At 38.0% G+C, this 20,322-nt stretch overlaps 1 protein-coding gene across 1 annotated transcript; it reads right to left on the bottom strand.

The window, feature by feature from the left end:
• Positions 1 to 801: 801 nt before the first annotated feature.
• Positions 802 to 20,168, bottom strand: LOC137575609 (uncharacterized). Its single transcript, XM_068288226.1, has 7 exons — positions 19,469 to 20,168; positions 5,319 to 6,778; positions 4,304 to 5,258; positions 4,112 to 4,244; positions 3,537 to 3,991; positions 3,087 to 3,195; positions 802 to 3,018 (listed from the first exon to the last, which is right to left on the bottom strand). Exons 1-7 carry the CDS (start codon positions 19,505 to 19,507, stop codon positions 1,115 to 1,117), a joined length of 5,055 nt encoding a protein of 1,684 aa, XP_068144327.1. The 5' UTR covers positions 19,508 to 20,168; the 3' UTR covers positions 802 to 1,114.
• Positions 20,169 to 20,322: the final 154 nt, after the last annotated feature.

Below are 20,322 nucleotides of genomic sequence, written 5' to 3'. Positions count from 1 at the left end.
AAATGTTTTAAACTTCCACTTAAATTGGTATAATCCTTATATAACTGAATTTTAATAAATTTTAAAACTGGAAACAATGCTTAATTATTTCTTAGTTGAGTTTGGGCCTGTGTTACATTTAAGGAAATATGATGGATAAAATATTTAATTTTTAAGGGGGGAGTAAAAGGGGCCTAATCAAAAAAATTTAACAAAATGCTATACAATTGAGAATCGGGTGAAAATGCCACAACAAGCTTACATTGGGATAGATGAATATATGTATACATATAATATAGATATTATATCAACTAGACTTAGGCACTAATCTAACAAAAATGTGGCTGGCCCTCTTTCGAAAGAAAGGCTTCAAGAAACGGGGGATTCTTTAACTAAATAGAAAATAACAAGCACTATCCAAAAAATAAAATTATGGTAAATGTATCGGGATAGGGATCGTAAAAGGAAGGCCCTTCATGATATGATTGCAACTCGTTGTAGGATGTTCTCTGGGCTATTTGTGATGTCGGGAGAGGCCAAGCTGTTCTTTAAAATAATTTGTAAGTTGACGGAGGATATATCAGTGTATAATAGGTAATTTTTTGATTATACATCAACGTACGTATGTATGTGTTTTTATGTGATTAAGGTTAAACTAGCATTAAAAATTTGTTCGAAAGTTGCTTGCGGTCTGCCATTATTATTACATATATACTACAGTATTTTATGCTTATTAATTAATTTTTTATTTATATAATATAATATATATATATATATATATATATGTATATCATATAATTTATGTTTTTTCTTTATATACTAGTACATATATATGCCGATACATATGTATATATGTCTGATCATAGCGCCGGTCGGATTAGAAATTGTAAGTTCTCTCTTGCTTGATTTTCTCAAGCTATTGCTCTCTTTCTCATATTAATTACAATTCTCATTTATCGCCTTCATCTAACAGTCTATGCAAACTTTTTCAGTTGCTTGTTGCTGTTTTTTTTAATGTGAATTTAGTTTTGAATCTGTTTTTGGTTTTTCTTCAATGAAAAACATCGCCTCTCTTGGCTGGCTCTGTCCACCAGCGATGTGGATGTGTAGGATGATGATGATGATGCGAAGCCTGTCAATCGTTCTTCACTGGATAGTACAATAAATCCGGCTGCCCATGGGGAATTTGCTGCATCATTCCACCCATCATAGGTGGCAGGATGGGCTTGGATTCATCACCGAGCATTGGATAGCCGCCAACGCCTATTACACCCACGCCCACACCAACTCCCCCGGTTCGCTCATAGAGACTTCCATGAGGTCCTGGTGGTGGCAACAGATGGGGATGCATTGCTTGTTGTTGTGGCTGCTGCTGCGGTGGAGGCTGCAATCCATGGGAATGATATGGCTGGAAGCTATTTTGCTTCTGTTGCTCAGAGGCCACCTGCAATTGATCGCCCAAATGTTGTTCATAGGCCACTGCCGGTGATCCTCCGTAGACAGGACCCGCTCGCATCACTGTTCCTGGATAGCCCCCTGAATTATGTTGTTGCTGTTGTTGTTGCTGTTGTTGTTGTTGTTGTTGCTGTTGCGGTGCCGGCGGTGGCTGCTGCTGCTGCTGTTGTTGTTGTTCCATTAAATCAAAATTGTATTCCATTGGCTGTGGATTTGTGTCAATGAGATTCGTGAGTATGCTGCCTATATTATTGTAATTATGTGGATCACTCGGATTGGGTTGGGCCTGAGGCTGTTGCTGCTGGGGTTGCTGCGGTTGATGCGGTTGATGTGGCTGTTGAGGTGCGGCCTGATTAAAGCCTTGCGCCGGCCACATATGCTGGAAGCTCAATAGATCACCAGCCAGAGCTGGATCTTGTTGTTGGGGTGGTTGCTGTTGTTGTTGTGGTGGCTGGGGTTTGACTACAGGTTGCTGTTGCTGCTGCTGCTGGGCAGCGGGCACATTCATTGGAAGCCCTAGAAATTCAGCCGAGTCGACTATATAGAATTTATTATCCTTAAGTTCAACTGGTTGATTATTGGGTGGTTGGCCAAAGTTAAGATTACCCCAGGAGTCAGTGGTATGAGGTTGCTGCTGTTGTTGCAGGAACTGCTGCTGCTGCTGTTGCTGTTGTGCTGTTGGTGCTGGTTGAGGTGATTGCAATCTCGCATGTTGAGGACTTTGTGAGGGCTGTTGATGTTGTTGCTGCAATTGCTGGGCTGCCGCATGATGATGCAAAGGTGAACGTTGGTTATGACGATGTTGTTGCTGTTGCATCATTAATTGATGCTGATGATGTATAGGCGGCATATGATGAGGTGAATTAAACTGCGGTTGCATTTGCGAGGGGTGCGGATGCGGATGATGCGGTGGTGGCGGCGGCGGATGCGGACTCTGCGGCGTATGACTCCTCATGTGCTGCTGCTGTTGATACTGATTAATCAGTTGCTGATGTTGCTGCGGATACCCAGGGGCGGAAACTTGCCCTGGCTCAAAGTGGAACTGTTGCTGCTGCTGCTGACCCTCTGGACCACCAAAACTGTTCATACGCTGCAAATGCAAGTCACTTGAGTTGCTGCGTACTTGTTGTTGTTGCTGCTGCTGCTGCTGCTGCTGCTGCTGCTGTTGTTGTTGTTGTTGCTGCTGTGCTGGTGGTGGCGTTGCATGCTGTTGATGCATTACCGCATTCTGCTGCGTTGGCTGTTGTTGCTGCTGCTGCTGCTGCGTTTTATTGTTGTCCGGATTAAAGCTCTGATTATACATGGAATTCTGTTGAGATTCACTCGTCGACACCGAATGCTGTGACGTAGAAGCTGTCGATGATTGAGAGCTATTGCTGCTGACCATTGCTGCATTGAATTGATCCTGTTGAAGGCAGCCCGGCGTCGTCGACACTGGTGGAGGTGGTGTAGGCGTTGCTTTTTGTTGTTGCTGTTGGTTAGCACCTCCAGCTCCTGTCTGGGTTTTGGTCTTGCTGGCATTAGACTTTTTAGTGGCTTTGACAGGTGGCGGTCCCGGCATATCTGTCAAGGCAGCCAATTCAGCTAAACAAGCAGATAGACAAATAAACTGTATAATTAACCAAAATCTTCGCTTATTCTAATTAGTTTACCTTCTTCATTGGTCTTGGGAAAGCGCTGCTTGGCCTTTTTGGGCGGTGGCGGTTGATTGCCATGCATTGTCTGCTTGTGACGCACCAAATGCGTTTTCCATTTAAAGGTCTGCAAATTTAGTTGGGAGTTAGTATACAATTTTAGGACCAGTAAAACTGTGCGACAAATTGTGAATCGTCGTAATCTAACCAAGTTAAACCATATTTTCACACTTAAATTTAATATTTACACATTTTGGAACACATACATCTCGAATCCGATTCCAAAAAACATTTCAAATTGTAAGCGAGACAGGCCTAATTATGTATTTTGCAGGTCAAAGTGATATTGAAACCAAAAACCTCGTTCGTCAAATTGCGTTTTGCCATTTATTGGATATATTTTTATAAATAAATGATCCAATATGGTTTAATTTCTGGTGTTGTGCCGTATGCTGCTTTCACACTCACCTGATCGCAGTAGTTGCAACAATGTGGCCTCTCTTCGGAGTGGGATGGCAAATGCCTCTGCAGTGATTTGGCTGAACCAAAACGCTTGCCACAAAGCGTACACTTGCATTCGGAGACATCCACGTGGGCATTGCTGTAATGCTCCTTGAGTGCGGGATATGTGAAATACGAGGAGCCGCATAGATCGCATACATATGTGCGCTTCACTTCCGTATGCAGCTGGACATGACGCTCCAGATTGGCCTTGAGGGTGAAACGATTATGGCAAATGTGGCATTCAAAGAAATTATCCCGCTTGTGGACACGAATGATATGCTGGTAGAGGGCATTCTTTGATGGAAACTCGTCGCCGCACACCTCACAGATGGCCCCATCGGCCTTATGACCGGTCTCCTCGAAATGTTGTTGTAACTTCTTTTGAGGAAACTTTAAGCCGCATTCACCGCAAGGAAAGGCTGCACAGAAAATGAAGAAGGTAATAGATTAGAATTACAAAATAAACTCTGCGTGCAAAATAACAAGTTAGCGCATTTGGCTTCTCCTTATGGGTGAAATTTACATTCACTTGGACTCACTTTTGAATTCCTTCTTGTTATGGGACTCGACGTGGGCATGGAACTGTTGCTTTCGCGAATAGGACTCGCCACAGGTCTCACACACAAATGGGAACTCCTTCACATGCATCGTGCGATTGTGCTGAATGATTTCCTACAGGTAGAAAAGTTATGATTAAGGCATGTAGTCTTTCGTTATCCATTAGCCCTTACCTCTAGCGTATTCCCATTTGGCTGTCCACAATCGTGACAATAGCCTGGATGCATTTTATAATGATCCAACAGGGATTTCCTTTTGCGATAAGATTTCGGGCACAATAGGCAATTATAGCTGGGCTTATCCTTTTTAATGCCAGGCGTGTGACTACCACCAGCCCCGCCGCTTCCCGCACTACCCTGCTGCGAAGGTGGAGCTTGAAGTGATGTGCTACTGCTACTGCCGCCATCGATTAATTGTTGTTTAGCTGCCTCCAACTCGTCTAACTCTTGGTCCAAGTCATCATCATCCTCGTCGGGAGATAACTCATTGTCATCTAAATCCAAAGAGGAGTTTAACTGACTGGCATTTGAGGGCATGCCAGCGTGTGGATGCGGATGCGAATGGGGATGGGGATGCGAGTGCGAAAGCGGGTGTGGATGAGGGGGATGTTGAGGATTTCCTCCAGCTCCACTCAGGTTCGACAAGGCAGCCAATGATGGCAATTGGCGATTGTTCATCATGGGAGAAAATTGTCTCTGCATAATTTGGTGGTGTTGCGATTCGTTTTGTTGTTGTTGTTGTTGCTGCTGTTGTTGCATCATGCCACCCATCATAGTCAGCGGATTCTGGCTTGAATTAAATCGATTCTGCTGCTGTTGCTGCTGCTGCTGGTGATGATGATGCAAGTGAATCTCGTTTGTATGGTGATGTTGATGCATGGACGTGGATGCACTGCCGCCGCTGCCAGCTGCTGTTATAATATTATGCCCTGGTGGCGGGGGTTGAGTTCCTTTCATCACATGGTTTTCCATCGAGGGGTTAGGTAACTGGAGAGAATGCGGATGATGATGCGATGACAATGGCTTGCTAACTGGCTGCTGGTGCTCATCCGACAGGGCTAGCTGCTGACCATTGTTGTTGCTATTGCTTGATGTAAGGCCATTAATCACAAGATTTGCACTGCTGTTCCTACAATGAGACAAATTAGAGATTAACCTAGCTCCATTTTTTATAATTAGGTTTACTTACATATGATGTCCATTATCATGGTTTAAACTGCTGCTACTGTTACTACTGTTGCCACTCCCACTGGCCGTGCTTACACTGCCATCGCCACCTGCAATGCCGATGCCGACGATCCCGCCGGCACTGCCGCTGCCACTGCCACTGCCATGATCGGCTCCAGTTATTAGCATTTCATCAATCTCCGGCTCCATTTCCAGGCCATCAATTAGACGTCCAGCGCCTACGCCCTCGTCAATAAACTCCTCGAATTTCATAATCTCTTGGGCGGCCGAAGATAATTGCGACTCAGTCTCCGATTCCAATTCGGAATCACCAAACGAGATGGTTGGCAAATGCAGCTCCTGCTTTTGCTCATCCTGTTCCTGCTCTAGCTCTTGCTCCTGTTCCTGCTCATGTTCCTGCATCTGGACACGTTCCGTGTCCAGCTCTCGTTCTTGTTTTAATAAGCTCACCAAGAGCGTCCGCTGTTCCCTCTGCCTCCTCCACTCTTCCAATCGCTCCTCACGCAACGCTTTCAGTATCTTCGTCGACGGAGTGGTACCCAGCAATCGTCCATTGATGACAAAATTCTCGTAGAACTGCTTGAGGAAGGGTTTGTGGTGCTGACTCAGCGCCAATCTCAACAATTCTCGAAACTGGGCCTTAAAGGCCCGCTCACTGAACTGCCCTGAGCTGTGATGATACCTTATCGTGTACTGGTTATCCTCCTGAATTACATAGCCCTCGCCCACACCCACGCCCAGACGATTGTCTAACCTTCGCTTCAGCGATGTGGCGGTGGCCAGAGTACTAGCCACAGCCACGTGATTAATGCGTTTTCTTTTAATCATTAATTTGCCATCGATCTCCTCCTGTTCCTGGTCGTGTTTCAACTCATCAGGATTACCAAAACTGGCCGCATATTTTCTCTTCACCAATACAGATCCGCCGCCACTTGCATTCGTTTGTATCAGATCGAGAGGATCACCAGGACCAATAGCATCCACATTGTTATTGTTGTTGTTCCGACGAGCAGGATATTGCTGGGATGATGAATTTTCCGTATCGTTATCATCATTGAATTCCTCTTCCTCCTCCTCATCGAGGCACATAAATTCCTCCTTGCAAAGAATTTTCTCAAAATTTTGATTTAAATCCGTTGTTGAGCCAGCTGTCGTTTCAGCATTACTCTCACGCTTTATCTCTGTTGCCGTCGGCTCCATCTTCATTTCTTTTTTCGTGGCCAACAACAGCTGAAGTTGCTGACTCTTCGCTAGCTCCGCCACATCTCCTCCACCTGACCCACCTCCTCCCTCCAGTTTTCCTCCCGATCCATTATCCTTTATTATGTGACTGAAGAGATTCCTAACGACTTGGTCGCAGGCCTCTGGATATTTGCACCTAAGCGTCTGCAGCAAAAATTGTATAGCATCGCACCGCAATGCCGTATTGAGGCTGTCCAGTAGATTTAGTGACTGATCCACCTAAACAATATAAGAAAGATATATGCATTTATAAGCGAAAGTTATTATTGACATACATACATAACATACATATATAATTATTTTACCGATTTCTTAAAATCCTTATAAAAATAGTAATAAAATAAAACCAAAGGGTTTTTAACAGAACGACAGACAGACGGCATTCGTGAAAAACAAAACTATTTGCTTCATTATATACCACTATAAGGTCAGTTACTTAAATCCATTGCTACCTAATCGCAAAACCCACACCTAAAAAGGACTCAGGAATATATAAAAAACTTTACTTTCAATCTAGGGCCTACAATTTTACCATAAGAAATAACGAATCAGTCACTTTGGGAGCTATATGATATAGTCATGTACATATGTACATACATACATATGTACATACAAATATACTTTGTATCGTCTGAGATGCTTCCTTCTATGCGTTGCACACTTCTGACCAAAATTAATATTTTTTTCTTGCAAAGGTATAAAAAACCACAGTAAAACTAACAATGTCAATTGAATCAATAAATTTGCGATATTATTGCAGCCCAAAGTAAATCTTACATGATCATTGAGTGAAAAAAGATTGGCAAAGCTCAGAACTCAAACACCATCCATCGCTCCTTCCGAATATTTCGTGCCAAAAAGGAATGCTCTATCATAACGCTCAAAAAAAGTTTTGAAATTATGCATCTTTTGCTGGCTTTAATATTTAACAACTTTAATTCAATTTCATTGAATAAAAAGATAATAAAAAGAAAACTTTCGTCTCGTATCTTCCACCGGGTTGGTAGATAGTGGGTGGGTGTTAAGAAACCAAAATAGAAAAAAGATTTTTCATGTTGGCAGGCTTTCTTAGAAAATTATTCCCGTTAAAGACCCAATTAGAACAACCATTTCCTTTAATTAAATCCAAACACACATCCATACATACATACATATGTACACAAACACACACACAGCCAGCTTCACAAAAAGTAACTGTCATCAAATACAATTACTGATTATGATTTTCCAAACAATTTAATGCAATTAGAGTGATGAGAGCAAGAGAGACAGCCAGTGAAAAAGAGAGTGAATGAGAAAGAGAGTTAAAAGCACATAGCGGGAGCAATAGAGAATGGAAGAGAGCATAGCAGAGGAGCAGACATCACGGCGACAGAGACAGAGCAGTTGACAGCGCTGCCAACGCAAGCGATTAGCGCAAAGCAAACACACACACACACACATAGAGCAAGTAAGAGATGGCAAAAAATACCAAAAGGAAAAAAACAAAAACTAAAGAAAAACAACAACAACAAACAACACGCTAAAACAACAACGATGACAACCTAGAAAGCGGGGAGGCCGATAAAGAGGAAGAGAAATTAAAACAGCGCACAATTTGTGCCACTTTTTACCCATTCCACACAAACTTGCCATTATATATGCATATCTGTGCATGAGTGTATGTGTGGGTGTGTGTGTATTTGCAGCGATTTGTAGTTGTTACAAGCACACACAGTATGAGAGCCACCGAACCCCCTCTTCAAGCCACCCACTACTTGTGGGAGAGAGTGGGCTGCCAATGTACCGGGAGAGAGAAAGAGATGCAATGCCAAAATAAACTTACATTGCAACCCTGAAAGCTTAACGAATACCCTTTACTTTATGCTAACAGATAACAACAACAACGTAAGTGAATTATTATTATTACAAAAATATGAATTTTCCAAAGTTTGAAAACTTTCTGGCAACGCCAGCCTCGCCTTGCCTTGTTAATTAATAATAAAATACAAAAAAAAAAAAAAAAAAACAAAGTTGTAAATTTAGATTGGAGATAACAATACGCAACAAAAACATAACCGAATGCCTAATGTACATATGTGTGTATGAATTTATGCATGTATGTATTTGTGTTTGTAAGAGAGAGGCAAATAACAGAGAGGTTGGCGAGATAGAGAAAAGAGAGAGACGATAGTGCGCAATGTATACGAAAACAAGTAAAAGACCGACCATATTTAATTACATTTTATTTGTGTTCTAATTAAATTGCCTTTAGTGTGTGTGTGTGAGTGTAAATTTACAATAGAATAAGAATGATTCTTCTTGACTATACCCTTACAATCTTTTTTTTTTATATTAATATTTTATTTGTGTTGCCTCAGCTTATATAAGTAAGTAAGTCGACTCGCCGACTTGGTTATACCACACACCAAGTGAAACAAATGTTTCAAATGTTTTCCAAAACCAAATGTATGTCTATTAAATTGTTTTAATGCTTTATACTATGTATATGCTGTCTCGCTCACTCTAGAAACACACGAGCACTCTAGCGCCGCCACTAACCAACGGCCAATCCTGGCCTTTTGGGCTGCGTAGTATTGCGCATATTTTGTATGTTTCTAGTCCGATTTCAATTTGGTAGTTTGGTAGAAATAGATAAGATTAATTGGTCTGCCGAATTTGAATGCGATAGTCAAAAAACCACGGGAGGAAATCGGTTTTTTCTAAATTATGGAGGCGGAAGTGGGCGTGGCAAAATATGAAAATATATATACTCTGTGCGCATACTAAGCCAGTGTACATACTAAATTTGGTGACTTTAGCTTTGTTAGTTTTTGATAAAATCAGTTTTGTTTAATTTTCGGGGGCGGAAGTGCCTGCATACCAAATTTAATGTCGGTAGCTATCATAGTTTTTAAAGAAATCAGTTTTATGTAAATTCCGGGGGCGTAAGGAGGCGTGGCAAAAGTTTTAAACAATTAGTTTCTGCGCGCTAACTAAACGAGTATATAAACCAAATTTGATGTCTCTAGCTGTTATACTTTTTAAGAAAAATAGTTTTATGTGATTCCTGGGGGCGTAAGGGGGCGTGGCCAAAATTCCAATTAACTCTATACATTTACATACATACTACACGAGTATACATACCAAATTTGTTGGCTCTAGCTCTTATAGTCTCCGCGATCTGCGTGTTCATACAGACGGACATGGCTAGATCGACTCGGCTGTTGATCCTGATCAAGAATATACATATATACTTTATAGGGTCGGAGAAGCTGCCTTCTGCCTGTTACATACATTTTGACGACTTTAATATACCATTTCACCCTATGGGTGTATGGTATAAAAATAGCACCACTTGCTGAGGTAATGTGTTCAAAGGATTCCTAGACTTTTTTTAAGCTTCAAGGAACACGTGAATATGTTTTTGAACGTAGAATATTTTCTACTAATTGTGGCAAAAATAAAAAAAAAATCGATCTTTTTTTTAATTTTTTTTTAGTTTCTAATATACTCCAAATCCAGCTTCTATCTAGACAAAAATTAAAGGAGAGCATTGACTTTTTATTGTAAATGCTAGATTTAACTATCTTGAAGCTCCGACTGACTATGTATTATCCTGTATTATACGAATTTAACACTTTAATGGATTTTATTTCCAAGAAAAAGCAAAAAAAGTGAATAAAGTCTAATAATAGACTTATGTATAATAATTTAAGCACAGTTATTAGCTCTCTAACAAAATAAAAATATTTATTAAAACTGCACCAAAACATTTAGAATTTCGGTTACTCTGAGTATTTGGAAAACTAATTGAATAGGTACTCGATTCAATAATATGTTAACAAACAAATATTCGATGCAATCAAACCTATTGAGTGTTTACTGATGAAGTGTATTTGGTAGTCAACCTTTAGGACAACATAAAAAATGAAATTTTTTTAATGCATTTTCATCTTGATTTATTCGACTTTAGTTGCATATAAACAGATACACATACACACACAGACACACACGTGCATACATGATAATATAGAGAGGGAGAAAGAGAGAGGCGAAAATATTTAGTTCGTTTTATTATTGTTATGTACCTGTTTGAAACACAAACACAAAGATATACACACACACACTTTATAGAGATACATACATACATACATACATAGAAACTTAGGCAGACCTCTAGTAAGCAACAGAGAGTGGGAGAGTGTGTGAGTAAGAGAGAGAGAGAGAGTTTGTTATCTACAAAATGCTTATACATATTTAGGTTGGCCAAACTGAAAACGCTGCAAGCAGTCGAAACAAAGGGGAAATCGACCGGGAACGGGTAGGGAGACGAGGGGTTTTTACTATTACTAGTACTACTACTACATTTACAAGGAAATGACAACGCGTTGCTCTTCGCATAGTAGAAGCTTGCAATTTTTACTAAAATTTATGTACATTTTGTGCTTTTGCAATACACTTACACACACACATACAAACCCACAGCGAAAGTCTCTTCCTCTTTAAATAAAAATAGCATTTCCGTTGTCTTAGCTTACTCCCCCCACCCCCTGAATAATTTACCTCTCGTTCTACCAGTTTTCCCTAGCTAGTGATTTTATTAATGAAATTGGCACAAACGAACGAACAAACAAGAAAAAAACAGCAATGTAAAGTTAAGTTTTCGCTTTTCACTCTCATTAAACCTTATACTCTTCATGTCCTTTTCCTCCTTCTTCTTCTTCTTCTTCTCCTGCCCACCCCAAAAAAGAACCCAAACCCAAACATTTTTATTCATGTCGTAAACTCAATTAAGGGTGATAAAAAACAAAAAGAACAGGGAAAAAAACTTTAATTGAGTTGCATATAAAAGGGGAATTAATTAAAACTGCACAATAACAGCTACAACAAAAACAACAACTACCACCACCACAAAGAAAAGAAATTTAATTTTGAAAAGAGAAATTTGTTCTCTTTTCCTCCCCCTGCCCATCATGTCGCTCTGTAAATTACCATATCAATGTATTCTGTATAAATAAAGTTAACACAAACTTAGAGATGGGAACCGCGACTTCAAAACGAACCGCTTCATATCCTTTTAATTTTTCAATAATCATTCTCGATATTTTAAGAACAAGAGCGTGTTACAAAAATACCACTTTACATCTGTTTTGGAGCATACAGAATCAACATTAAAGTCGTCGTTATAGGACACCAACCAAATCTCTTCACCTCAATCACTACTTATGTATGTATGTACATAATATGTATGACCTCTACTCTGGGCTCCACCTTGATCAACATGTCCGAATCCATATTCTCAGAGGGAAAGTGCGAATCAATGATAAGTTTGTGAATTCTCATATGCATGATCCGCGATCCCATGTTCTCGAACCTTCGTCGTAAGCCTTACGTGTGGCAGTGCGAAAGTAAGAGATATCAATCAATCCTTTCTTTGTTTGAATACAATTTCGAAAACTGTAAGTCTTTAGTTGGGCGGATTTATACGACTCTAATCCAAGAACAGATTTAACCCTCCGTTGAGTAACATTCCGACATTGGACCCGATTTTCTACCATATCCCTGGATTAGCTTGGGAAGCTTCCTAAAATTTTATTTTCGATGTAACAGAAAAAATATCCCTGTTTGAAAATGTATACCCTACTTTGCGCTCGTGGGTATGGCTAAACCAGTGTTGCCGTTTTAGGATTTGTCACACCAGGCCGTTTTTTGAATTCCGATTGCGAAATAATTTATATATAAAATTATGCTTTCAAAAATTTGATGCTTTAGGGCTGTAAAACTGCAAAACTCTTTACTTGTCATATGTGAATTTCAAAGTGCGAAAATAAACAAAAAGTAAGCGATATTTCAAAATTTCCCCGAATTAAAATATGGTTCCTAGATTTAATGAAACTAAGTGCCATTTTACACTTTAATCATTTACCCAAATTATTTTGTTTAATAATCTAGCGTTATTTGTTCAAACAACTGTGGCAACACTGGTCCAGACACCTACACAATATACAGCTGCGAACTTAAAAAATAGCACCACTTGCTGAGGTAATGTGTTCAAAGGATTCCTAGGCTTATTTTAAGGTTCTAGGAACATGTGAATACGTTTTTGAACGTAAAATACTTTCTACTAATGGAAGCAGAAAAAAATTCTATCAAAATCCAACGTTTTCAAAGATTTTTTACAAAAAACCTTGATATACTCAAAAAATACCCGAAACTAAAAATAGCACCACTTGCAGTATTTTGCAAAATACCGTTAAATTTCGCAGAATTGCATAGCAAAAAACACATATTTAATAGTCCCTGGTTCAAAGTCGATTTTAAAAGCAACAGTACTACAAAATATCCGAGACCTTTAGATATAATGGGTCGGGGAAAACACTGCCCCGGGAAAAAAGCGAAACGTCATCCTAAACCAGGTTTTGGAGAAAAAATCGGATCTTGAAGATGGAAAACTGGTTGGTACTTCCAACAGAGTGATCCGAATACCGATCTATTTGAAACAGAAGCCTTAAACTCGCAGACGAAAGCCAAGACTGAAGCAGCAAGAAGTCGGTCCCTTAATGCGAGAGAGCAATAAGGATTCTTTTAAGGCTCTAACAGATCTTAAAAAGGACTTTCAGCCCCAAACTAGGGTCCAAATTGTTCGCAACTACCTCCGGAAGATCAATTCAAAAGATTCCAGTCGAAGAAAGCCTCCACTTTTGAACGCTAGACATAATGCCAATCGCCTTAAGTTGGTCAAAGATCATGAGAATTGGCTTGTCCAAAACTGGAGGAACGTACAATGGACTGATGAAAATAAAATTGTAAAATATCGTAGAAAAGGCTATAGACCATACGTCTGGCGTCCACAGAACCTGGAATTCAACTCCAAATTCACCCTAGAGTCTAGAATCAGTGTCATTGGTATGGGGCTGTTAGTCTTATTATGGTGTCGGTCACATATCAGTCCACAAATCGATTATGGATCAGCAAGTTCATGTAAATATCTTATAGACGGTGTTGCCACTATACGCTGAGGATAATATACAGCTAATATGACCCTTTCAACAGGACATCAGCCCAAAGCACACCAGTAAGAAAGCCAGGAAGTGGTGCTCAGCGAATTATCTGAATTTAATTGAGTGGCTGGGACAGTCACCAGACCAAAATCTCATTGAAAATCTTTGGTCTGATATTAAAAAAGCAGTTGCTGTTTCATTACCAACAAAAATTGAGAAGTGTTGGGAAGTAATCCAGGAGTCCTGGGCAAAAATAACGGTCAAATGCTGTCAAGACCTGGTTGACTCAATACCAGGACGATGTGCTGCGGTTATTGCCAATAAGGGCAATGCAACAAAGTATAAAGTTTATTATTTAATACTATTTTTAATATCTGATCATAACTTGTTAATGAATTTTGTTTTTTTCTGCTATTTTTTAATTTTGAGTAAATATTTGTAAAGTGGTGCTATTTTTAGTTTCGGGTATTTTTTGAGTATATCAAGGTTTTTTGTAAAAATCTTTGAAAACGTTGGATTTTGGTAGAATTTTTTTCTGCTTCCATTAGTAGAAAGTATTTTACGTTCAAAAACGTATTCACATGTTCCTAGAACCTTAAAATAAGCCTAGGAATCCTTTGAACACATTACCTCAGCAAGTGGTGCTATTATTAAGTTCGCAACTGTACATTCCATACACGGAATGAAGTCAAAGATCATTAATATTGACTATTTAACTTATTTTTATGTGTAGTTGGGTCTCTTTAAAACCTTACTTATTTACACATTTAAAAAAGATCTTTTTTCAGTTAGCTTTCCCCAAGGAAAAGTTCCTTTTTAAACCATACACCCATAGGATGAAATGAAGCTTCTCCGACCCCATAAAGTATATACAATTCTTGATCAGGATCAACAACCGAGTCGATCTAGCCTGGTCCGTCTGTCCGTATGAATACCTAGATCTCGGAGACTGTAAAAGGTAGAGCCACCAAATTTGGTATGCAGACTCGTGTAGTATGTAAATTGGTCGAGTTTACTTCAAGTTTTTGCCACGCCCCTTTTCGTCCCCGTAATTTGAAAAAACTCGATTATCTCCCGTGTTTTTCTTGTGCAATCAAATTTGGTACACCTAAATTAAATACTAATATCCAGAAAAATACCAAATTGGCTCAAAATCGGATAAAAAATAGTCAAGTTATGCGTATAAACGTTTTTCTATAAGGCCGGAGTTAACCGTTGGCTGGTTGGGGGCTAGGGTGCTCGTATGCTTGAGTGAGAGAGATACTAAAATATGCTTATAAAAAGCATGTGAAAATGCATTTGTTTATTAAAATTAAAATATTTGCTTTACTGGTGTAAATTATACTTAAGTCGGCGAGACGACTTACTTCATTAAATCTCTAAGTAAGTAAGGTTTTATAAACGGTGCAAGACCAAGACTTAAGCGATTAGATTAAAGCTGTATTACCACAGTCGTGGAAGGTGGATTTTTCGTCCTTCCTTCCTCGCATTACAGGATTCAGTATAAGATTTGAAAATACTACAGAAAAAGAAAATGCCTGTACGTTGTAAAACTTTGACCCTGACAGTTTTATTTTACGTTGTTTAAACCAAAATTTAGATAGAAACCAAAATTTGTAGAACTAATTTTGAATAATCCACAAAGATACATACGACTATAATGTAAGAGAACGGCCTACAATCTTAGGAGCAATGCGGCGCTTACAGATTGCTAGGTATTTTTTCGTATGTTTAAATAACAACTTTACTTATAGTTTGTATTTTTTTAATATTTATTTTCATTTGCAATCATCCTAAATGGGCAATTAGCACATATTACTAAGGGACACTTAAAATATAGCTATCCGCTTGTGTTGATGTTGATCCCAAACCAGAATTACAGCTTATTCTATGCGTAACTTATGTTTGATAGATAAGAAACAAACAAGTTTTAAGACGAAAATTAATTACCCACCGATCGATTTTTACAAAGTCTACATATATTAAACTATTAAAATTCCAAAGTTGTTTAGAAAAGTCACTGCTGAGACTATGATATAGTAGTCCGATCCTTGCTGTATCTATATGAACGTGAAATTGAATCAAGAACATTATACTGACCAAAATATTGTTCCCTGTTTGCAAGAAAAGCAAAAATGTAATCTCAAAACTAAATCAAAACTATAACCTTTGTTTTTTCTTGGAATTTAGCTTACCACTTTTAGTGTAAGTACCCACGACAAAAGGGTAAAATAGGTTAAGTTAGTTAGCAGAATTATTTTGGTTAACATTGGTTGGTATTCTACCAACTAAAAAAAAATCAAAATCATATTCCCTTATTCAATATTTAATATGCTTTCCAAGCAATTCTTATAAAAGTTGAAATTACTTAAAATGGTAAAAAGTTATACATATTTTTTTGTTTCTTATTGGTCAACAAACAAACGGGCTAAATAAAAAAAGGACGACTGATTAAAAAAGCTGTCCTACAAACCTTTTATAATGGACCTACTTATTGCGGCTTTAGTTTGTATAAGTTTTTGGGTGTAATTTGCAATCTTTACTTTCTTTTATATAAATTTATTTGAACTTTTGTTTAATATAGAAAGAAATACTTTTATTCCAACTTAACAGTAAATCTAACATTCTTCCTCGAGAGATGAGTTGTCGATTAGGCAATTGAGCAACGAGGACCCGGTTTCGAAACCCAGGCATGGCTTAAGCCGAGAGTTGGTAGTCGTAAACTCTATCCTAAACTATTAAAAATAATAATCTTCTAATGCTTCATGTTAACAGTAAATATTAAAGAAACTAACTTCGACTGTGCCGAAGTTTATATACCCATGCTGTCTTTGGCCATAATATTTTTACATTTTACTGTATGTACATACATACATACATACATATCTTATGTTCTATTTCTTCCATTTCAATTTCTGTTTTTCTTTTATAACTATATGATATAGTGGTCCCATTCTGACAATTTTCATACTTTACCTTACGCGGGTTATAAGTAGCTCAAATATCAAGTTTCATCCCCATACAAATTACATCAAATTAATAGGTGTGAGCCTCAGGATTCAAAAAGTGCCTATTTTTAAGTTATGTTGCAAGTTCTCATTTGATTTCTAATGATTAGTGGTAGTATCATGATGTAATAAATGTCATTCCCTTTAATAATTACCAGTCTTATCAAATTTGTTGCCTATAATTCGTAATTTACCCACTTTTTAGGTGTGTTTAACCAATCTCCTGATAGAAATAAAAACAATGCTCCAAAATTTTATTTAATTTTGTTGAATACACTTAGTATTGTAAATATTCAAGATTATTTTCGATATGAAAAATATGAAACGAGTCAAACGAATATCTTGGTGTAAGAACTATCCCAAACCAGTAGACTACCGATTTGGATACCAGGAGTCAATTAATTGGAATTATAAGATTTTTTTTTATGTAAGCTTAATAACAAAAATACCTTGACTTCATAAAGATTTATCAATGAAAACTAGGAAAAAGTGACAGTTAAAGTAATATTGGCGATTTGCAAATTAAGAGTCACTGAAAGTGTTTTTAATTTTACGAAATGAGTTGTGGAATGGAAAAATTAAAGTGTTGGATTTATAAATCTTATTCAAAGAATGAGAAAACCAGTGAAACGCGTATACGTATCATTAATGAGTAATCCCTTCGTCTAGTTTCTTTAGGGATATTTATAGAAAGACACTGTTTAATTGATAAAATCCAAATAACACTCTCTGAGGGTAAGAAACCCCTTATATAATGTACATATGTATGTACATATGTACATGTTTTAAATATAAAATTTTTAAACAGAATACACATTTGGAACAATATTTGAGAGTGCATTTATAGTTGGAATTATTCCCGTAGTCAGCCACGAACACAGGTAATATAAAACTCGGGCAAGTGGAAAGAATTCAGGGTTTCAATTGCCCAAAACAAATTATAGGTGAATATTCAAAATTTTGGATAAACACAATGATCAGTAAACATAATTTTCATACTTTTGAAATACTGTCCAAATTAATTCTAAAACAAAAAAAAAAAAAAAAAAAAAAACGGTTCCAAACTTCAATCAGCTATGGTTATAATTTTGCAACATATCAGAAAGGATAATGTTCTTCTTAAACTTGGAGACATTATGTTTGGCAGTCATCATTATAGACGAAGCTCTTGAAATTAAATTCATTTTAAATGGCTGTATTATTCCCTTTTTTTCTTTTTAAATCCAAATTTTACTCTCGAGAGTTAGAAAATTAATTAAAATTGTTTTTGATAACATCAAAGCCAATAACAACAACAACAACAACAAATACCAACATAAACTTGCTCCACTGTACAAAAAATGCCGTTTACTATTCTTTCACTTGTGCTTTGCTTTTCACATTCGTATCCAATTGTCAGTCTTTCTCGCTTCCTCTTTCCTATCGGAGAGTGGCCCACCACACTCTTGAACTATTCCGTATACCCTTCACCCTCCCTCACCGTTCTTAACATAACCTACACACACACACACAGACATTCTTCATGTTGCGGCTCAATTGGTTGTTGTTGTTGTTGTTTTTTCGTAGTATTCGTGTTTATGTAAATGTAATTTGTGTACATGTGTGTGTACATATATTCAGCACTCCAAGTAACTGTAATGTTATAAACTAATAAAAATAAAAATAAATATTTTCTCGAAAAATAACGAAGGAAAACAAAACAAAAGTGAATAATAGCAAAGGCAATGATGATGAAATGGGTCGCAAAACCAAAGCCAAAGTAAGAGTGTATGTGTATGCGAGTGTGTGTGTGTGGGAGAGAGAGAGAGACCAAGATAAGAGAGAAGATAAATTGTGTGAGAGGGAAGTGGGGGAGCTAAATACAATTCATTTTAGAGGCAAATAGAAGAAAAAACAAAACAAAAATACCATTATGTGGCACTCTTTGAAGGCGGAAGGGATGAGGTGAAACATGGGGAATGGAAAAGGGTAGGCTAAATGGGAGTGGTATGGCTTTTGCCTTTGAATATAGATTGAGTGGGAGTGGAATTAGGAGGGGGAAGTGGGGACAAAAGGGAAAAAGAGGGGTTTCGTTGGAGCTAACTCGGCGGAAGTTGTGTTCTACAAATGTGTGTGTGTGTGTGTATGTATGTTTGGGTGGGTGGAAATTGTGCAAGAAGCTCTGGCGGATGGATTGTGTTTTCATAATTAAAGCTCTTAAGTTTTTCAAGAACGAAACTGGAAAATAAATCAAAGTTACCAGCTTAAACTTTCTAGGATCTAAGCTACTCTTCTCTTTTAATGGCTCTTACAACATTTCTCTCTCTTACTCTCTCTCTCTCTCTGTCTGTGTCTCTCGCTTTGAAACTGTTCCTGCCCATTGACCGCAATTCCCGCGAATTTCATTAACAGTTCTTTACGTTTTTGTTTACTTCAGTTGATTCGCATGCCTGCCAATTTCCAATTGGAGCGTATAAAGCAAAATGCAATAAACATCAGAAAGGCAATAAGAGCGAGAGCAGAACAATTGTTTTTCTGTTTTATTTATATACTTATTCATTCGGTTAACTAAAATTAAAACCTTTCTGTGACGACCTTTTCACAATACAACAACAACAACCATTTAGTATTAAGCGGCCAGTGCACACTGTACTTCACTTCATTTGTTATCTCCTCTCCTCCACATGTTGCCATCTCACTCGCTCATTCGTTCTCTTTTACTCGCTGGCTTGCTTTAGCACTCTCTTCTTACACGTTGCTCTCAATTAGACACTCGGAATGTCGTCGACTACATACATATACATGAATGGATGTGTGCGTGTGTGTACGTACATATGTATATACAATTTGTGTATATATGGATGTGTGTGTACGTATGTTTTAACAAAAAAATAGGGGTAGATGGGGTATGTTATTTATGGGAAGCATTATTTAATTACCAGTAATTTAAAATCCAACTGTGTCGTTTTGTTATCCATTTTGTTGTTGGTTTCTGCATTTGGCTGAATTTTATTTATACGTTTCACTCTCTCACGCACACACTCACAGAATCTCACATTTACGCACACACACGCCAACGATACTCTCTCTCTCTCTCTGTATATAAATATATGTTGTGTGTGTGCTTTTTTTATTATTTCGATTTTTCTTTTGCTTCTCTGCTTCGCGTTTCTTCTTGCTTCGTTTTATAGCTCTTTTTTTGTGTTATTCATTCTCCTTCTCCTCCTTTGCTTTTGACGACAGCGCTGCTACCGCGGACGGCTGCTTCTCGCTGCTCTCGTTGTATTGACAACATTGAGAAATTGGTTATTGCTTTTCTTTCACATTTTTACATAATTTATTTAAAAAACATCATTTGCTTAGCCAATATTATTTATTTTAACAAAATATAATATATGCACATGCACTTATTTTGGCTCTGCTTGCCACTTTCTGTGGCACACACACACACACACAAGCGCGCTTAAAGCTGACTGCTACTGGCCTGCATACGAAAAACTATTTCCGATTATGTTCTCTCCACAGGCAATAGTTGTAGTAGCAATTTAACGTTAGGAAACCGATTTGCCGATAGTTTGGTAAATTATTTTTTATTTAATTTATTTAACACGCGCCTACGCTCTTTTTTTACTTTTCGCAACTCTTTCGACTGGTATTTGGTATTATTGACTTGCAACTATACGGTCACATTTGCTTTCGCCTCGAACCTCAATCACCGAACAATTGATGACAACGTCGAGCACATGAGTCGAACCAAACAGTACCAACGTCGAACTGTGACTCACGCAGCAAC

Source organism: Drosophila tropicalis, unplaced genomic scaffold, assembly GCF_018151085.1.
Source record: "Drosophila tropicalis isolate 14030-0801.00 unplaced genomic scaffold, ASM1815108v1 contig_573, whole genome shotgun sequence".
NCBI lineage: Eukaryota > Metazoa > Arthropoda > Insecta > Diptera > Drosophilidae > Drosophila > Drosophila tropicalis.
Note: the sequence above shows the minus strand (reverse complement) of the source record. Positions and strands in the feature narration are given on the sequence as shown.

Bases quoted from the DNA above. Each gene is read 5' to 3' on its own strand.
- LOC137575609 (XM_068288226.1), bottom strand. From the start codon at position 19,507: ATGGATAACAAAACGACACAGTTGGATTTTAAATTACTG. The intron at 4,245-4,303 runs GTAAGGGCTAAT...TTCTACCTGTAG, and splicing joins CAAATGGGAATACGCTAGAG to GAAATCATTCAGCACAATCG. The intron at 3,019-3,086 runs GTAAACTAATTA...CTGCTTGTTTAG, and splicing joins TCCCAAGACCAATGAAGAAG to CTGAATTGGCTGCCTTGACA.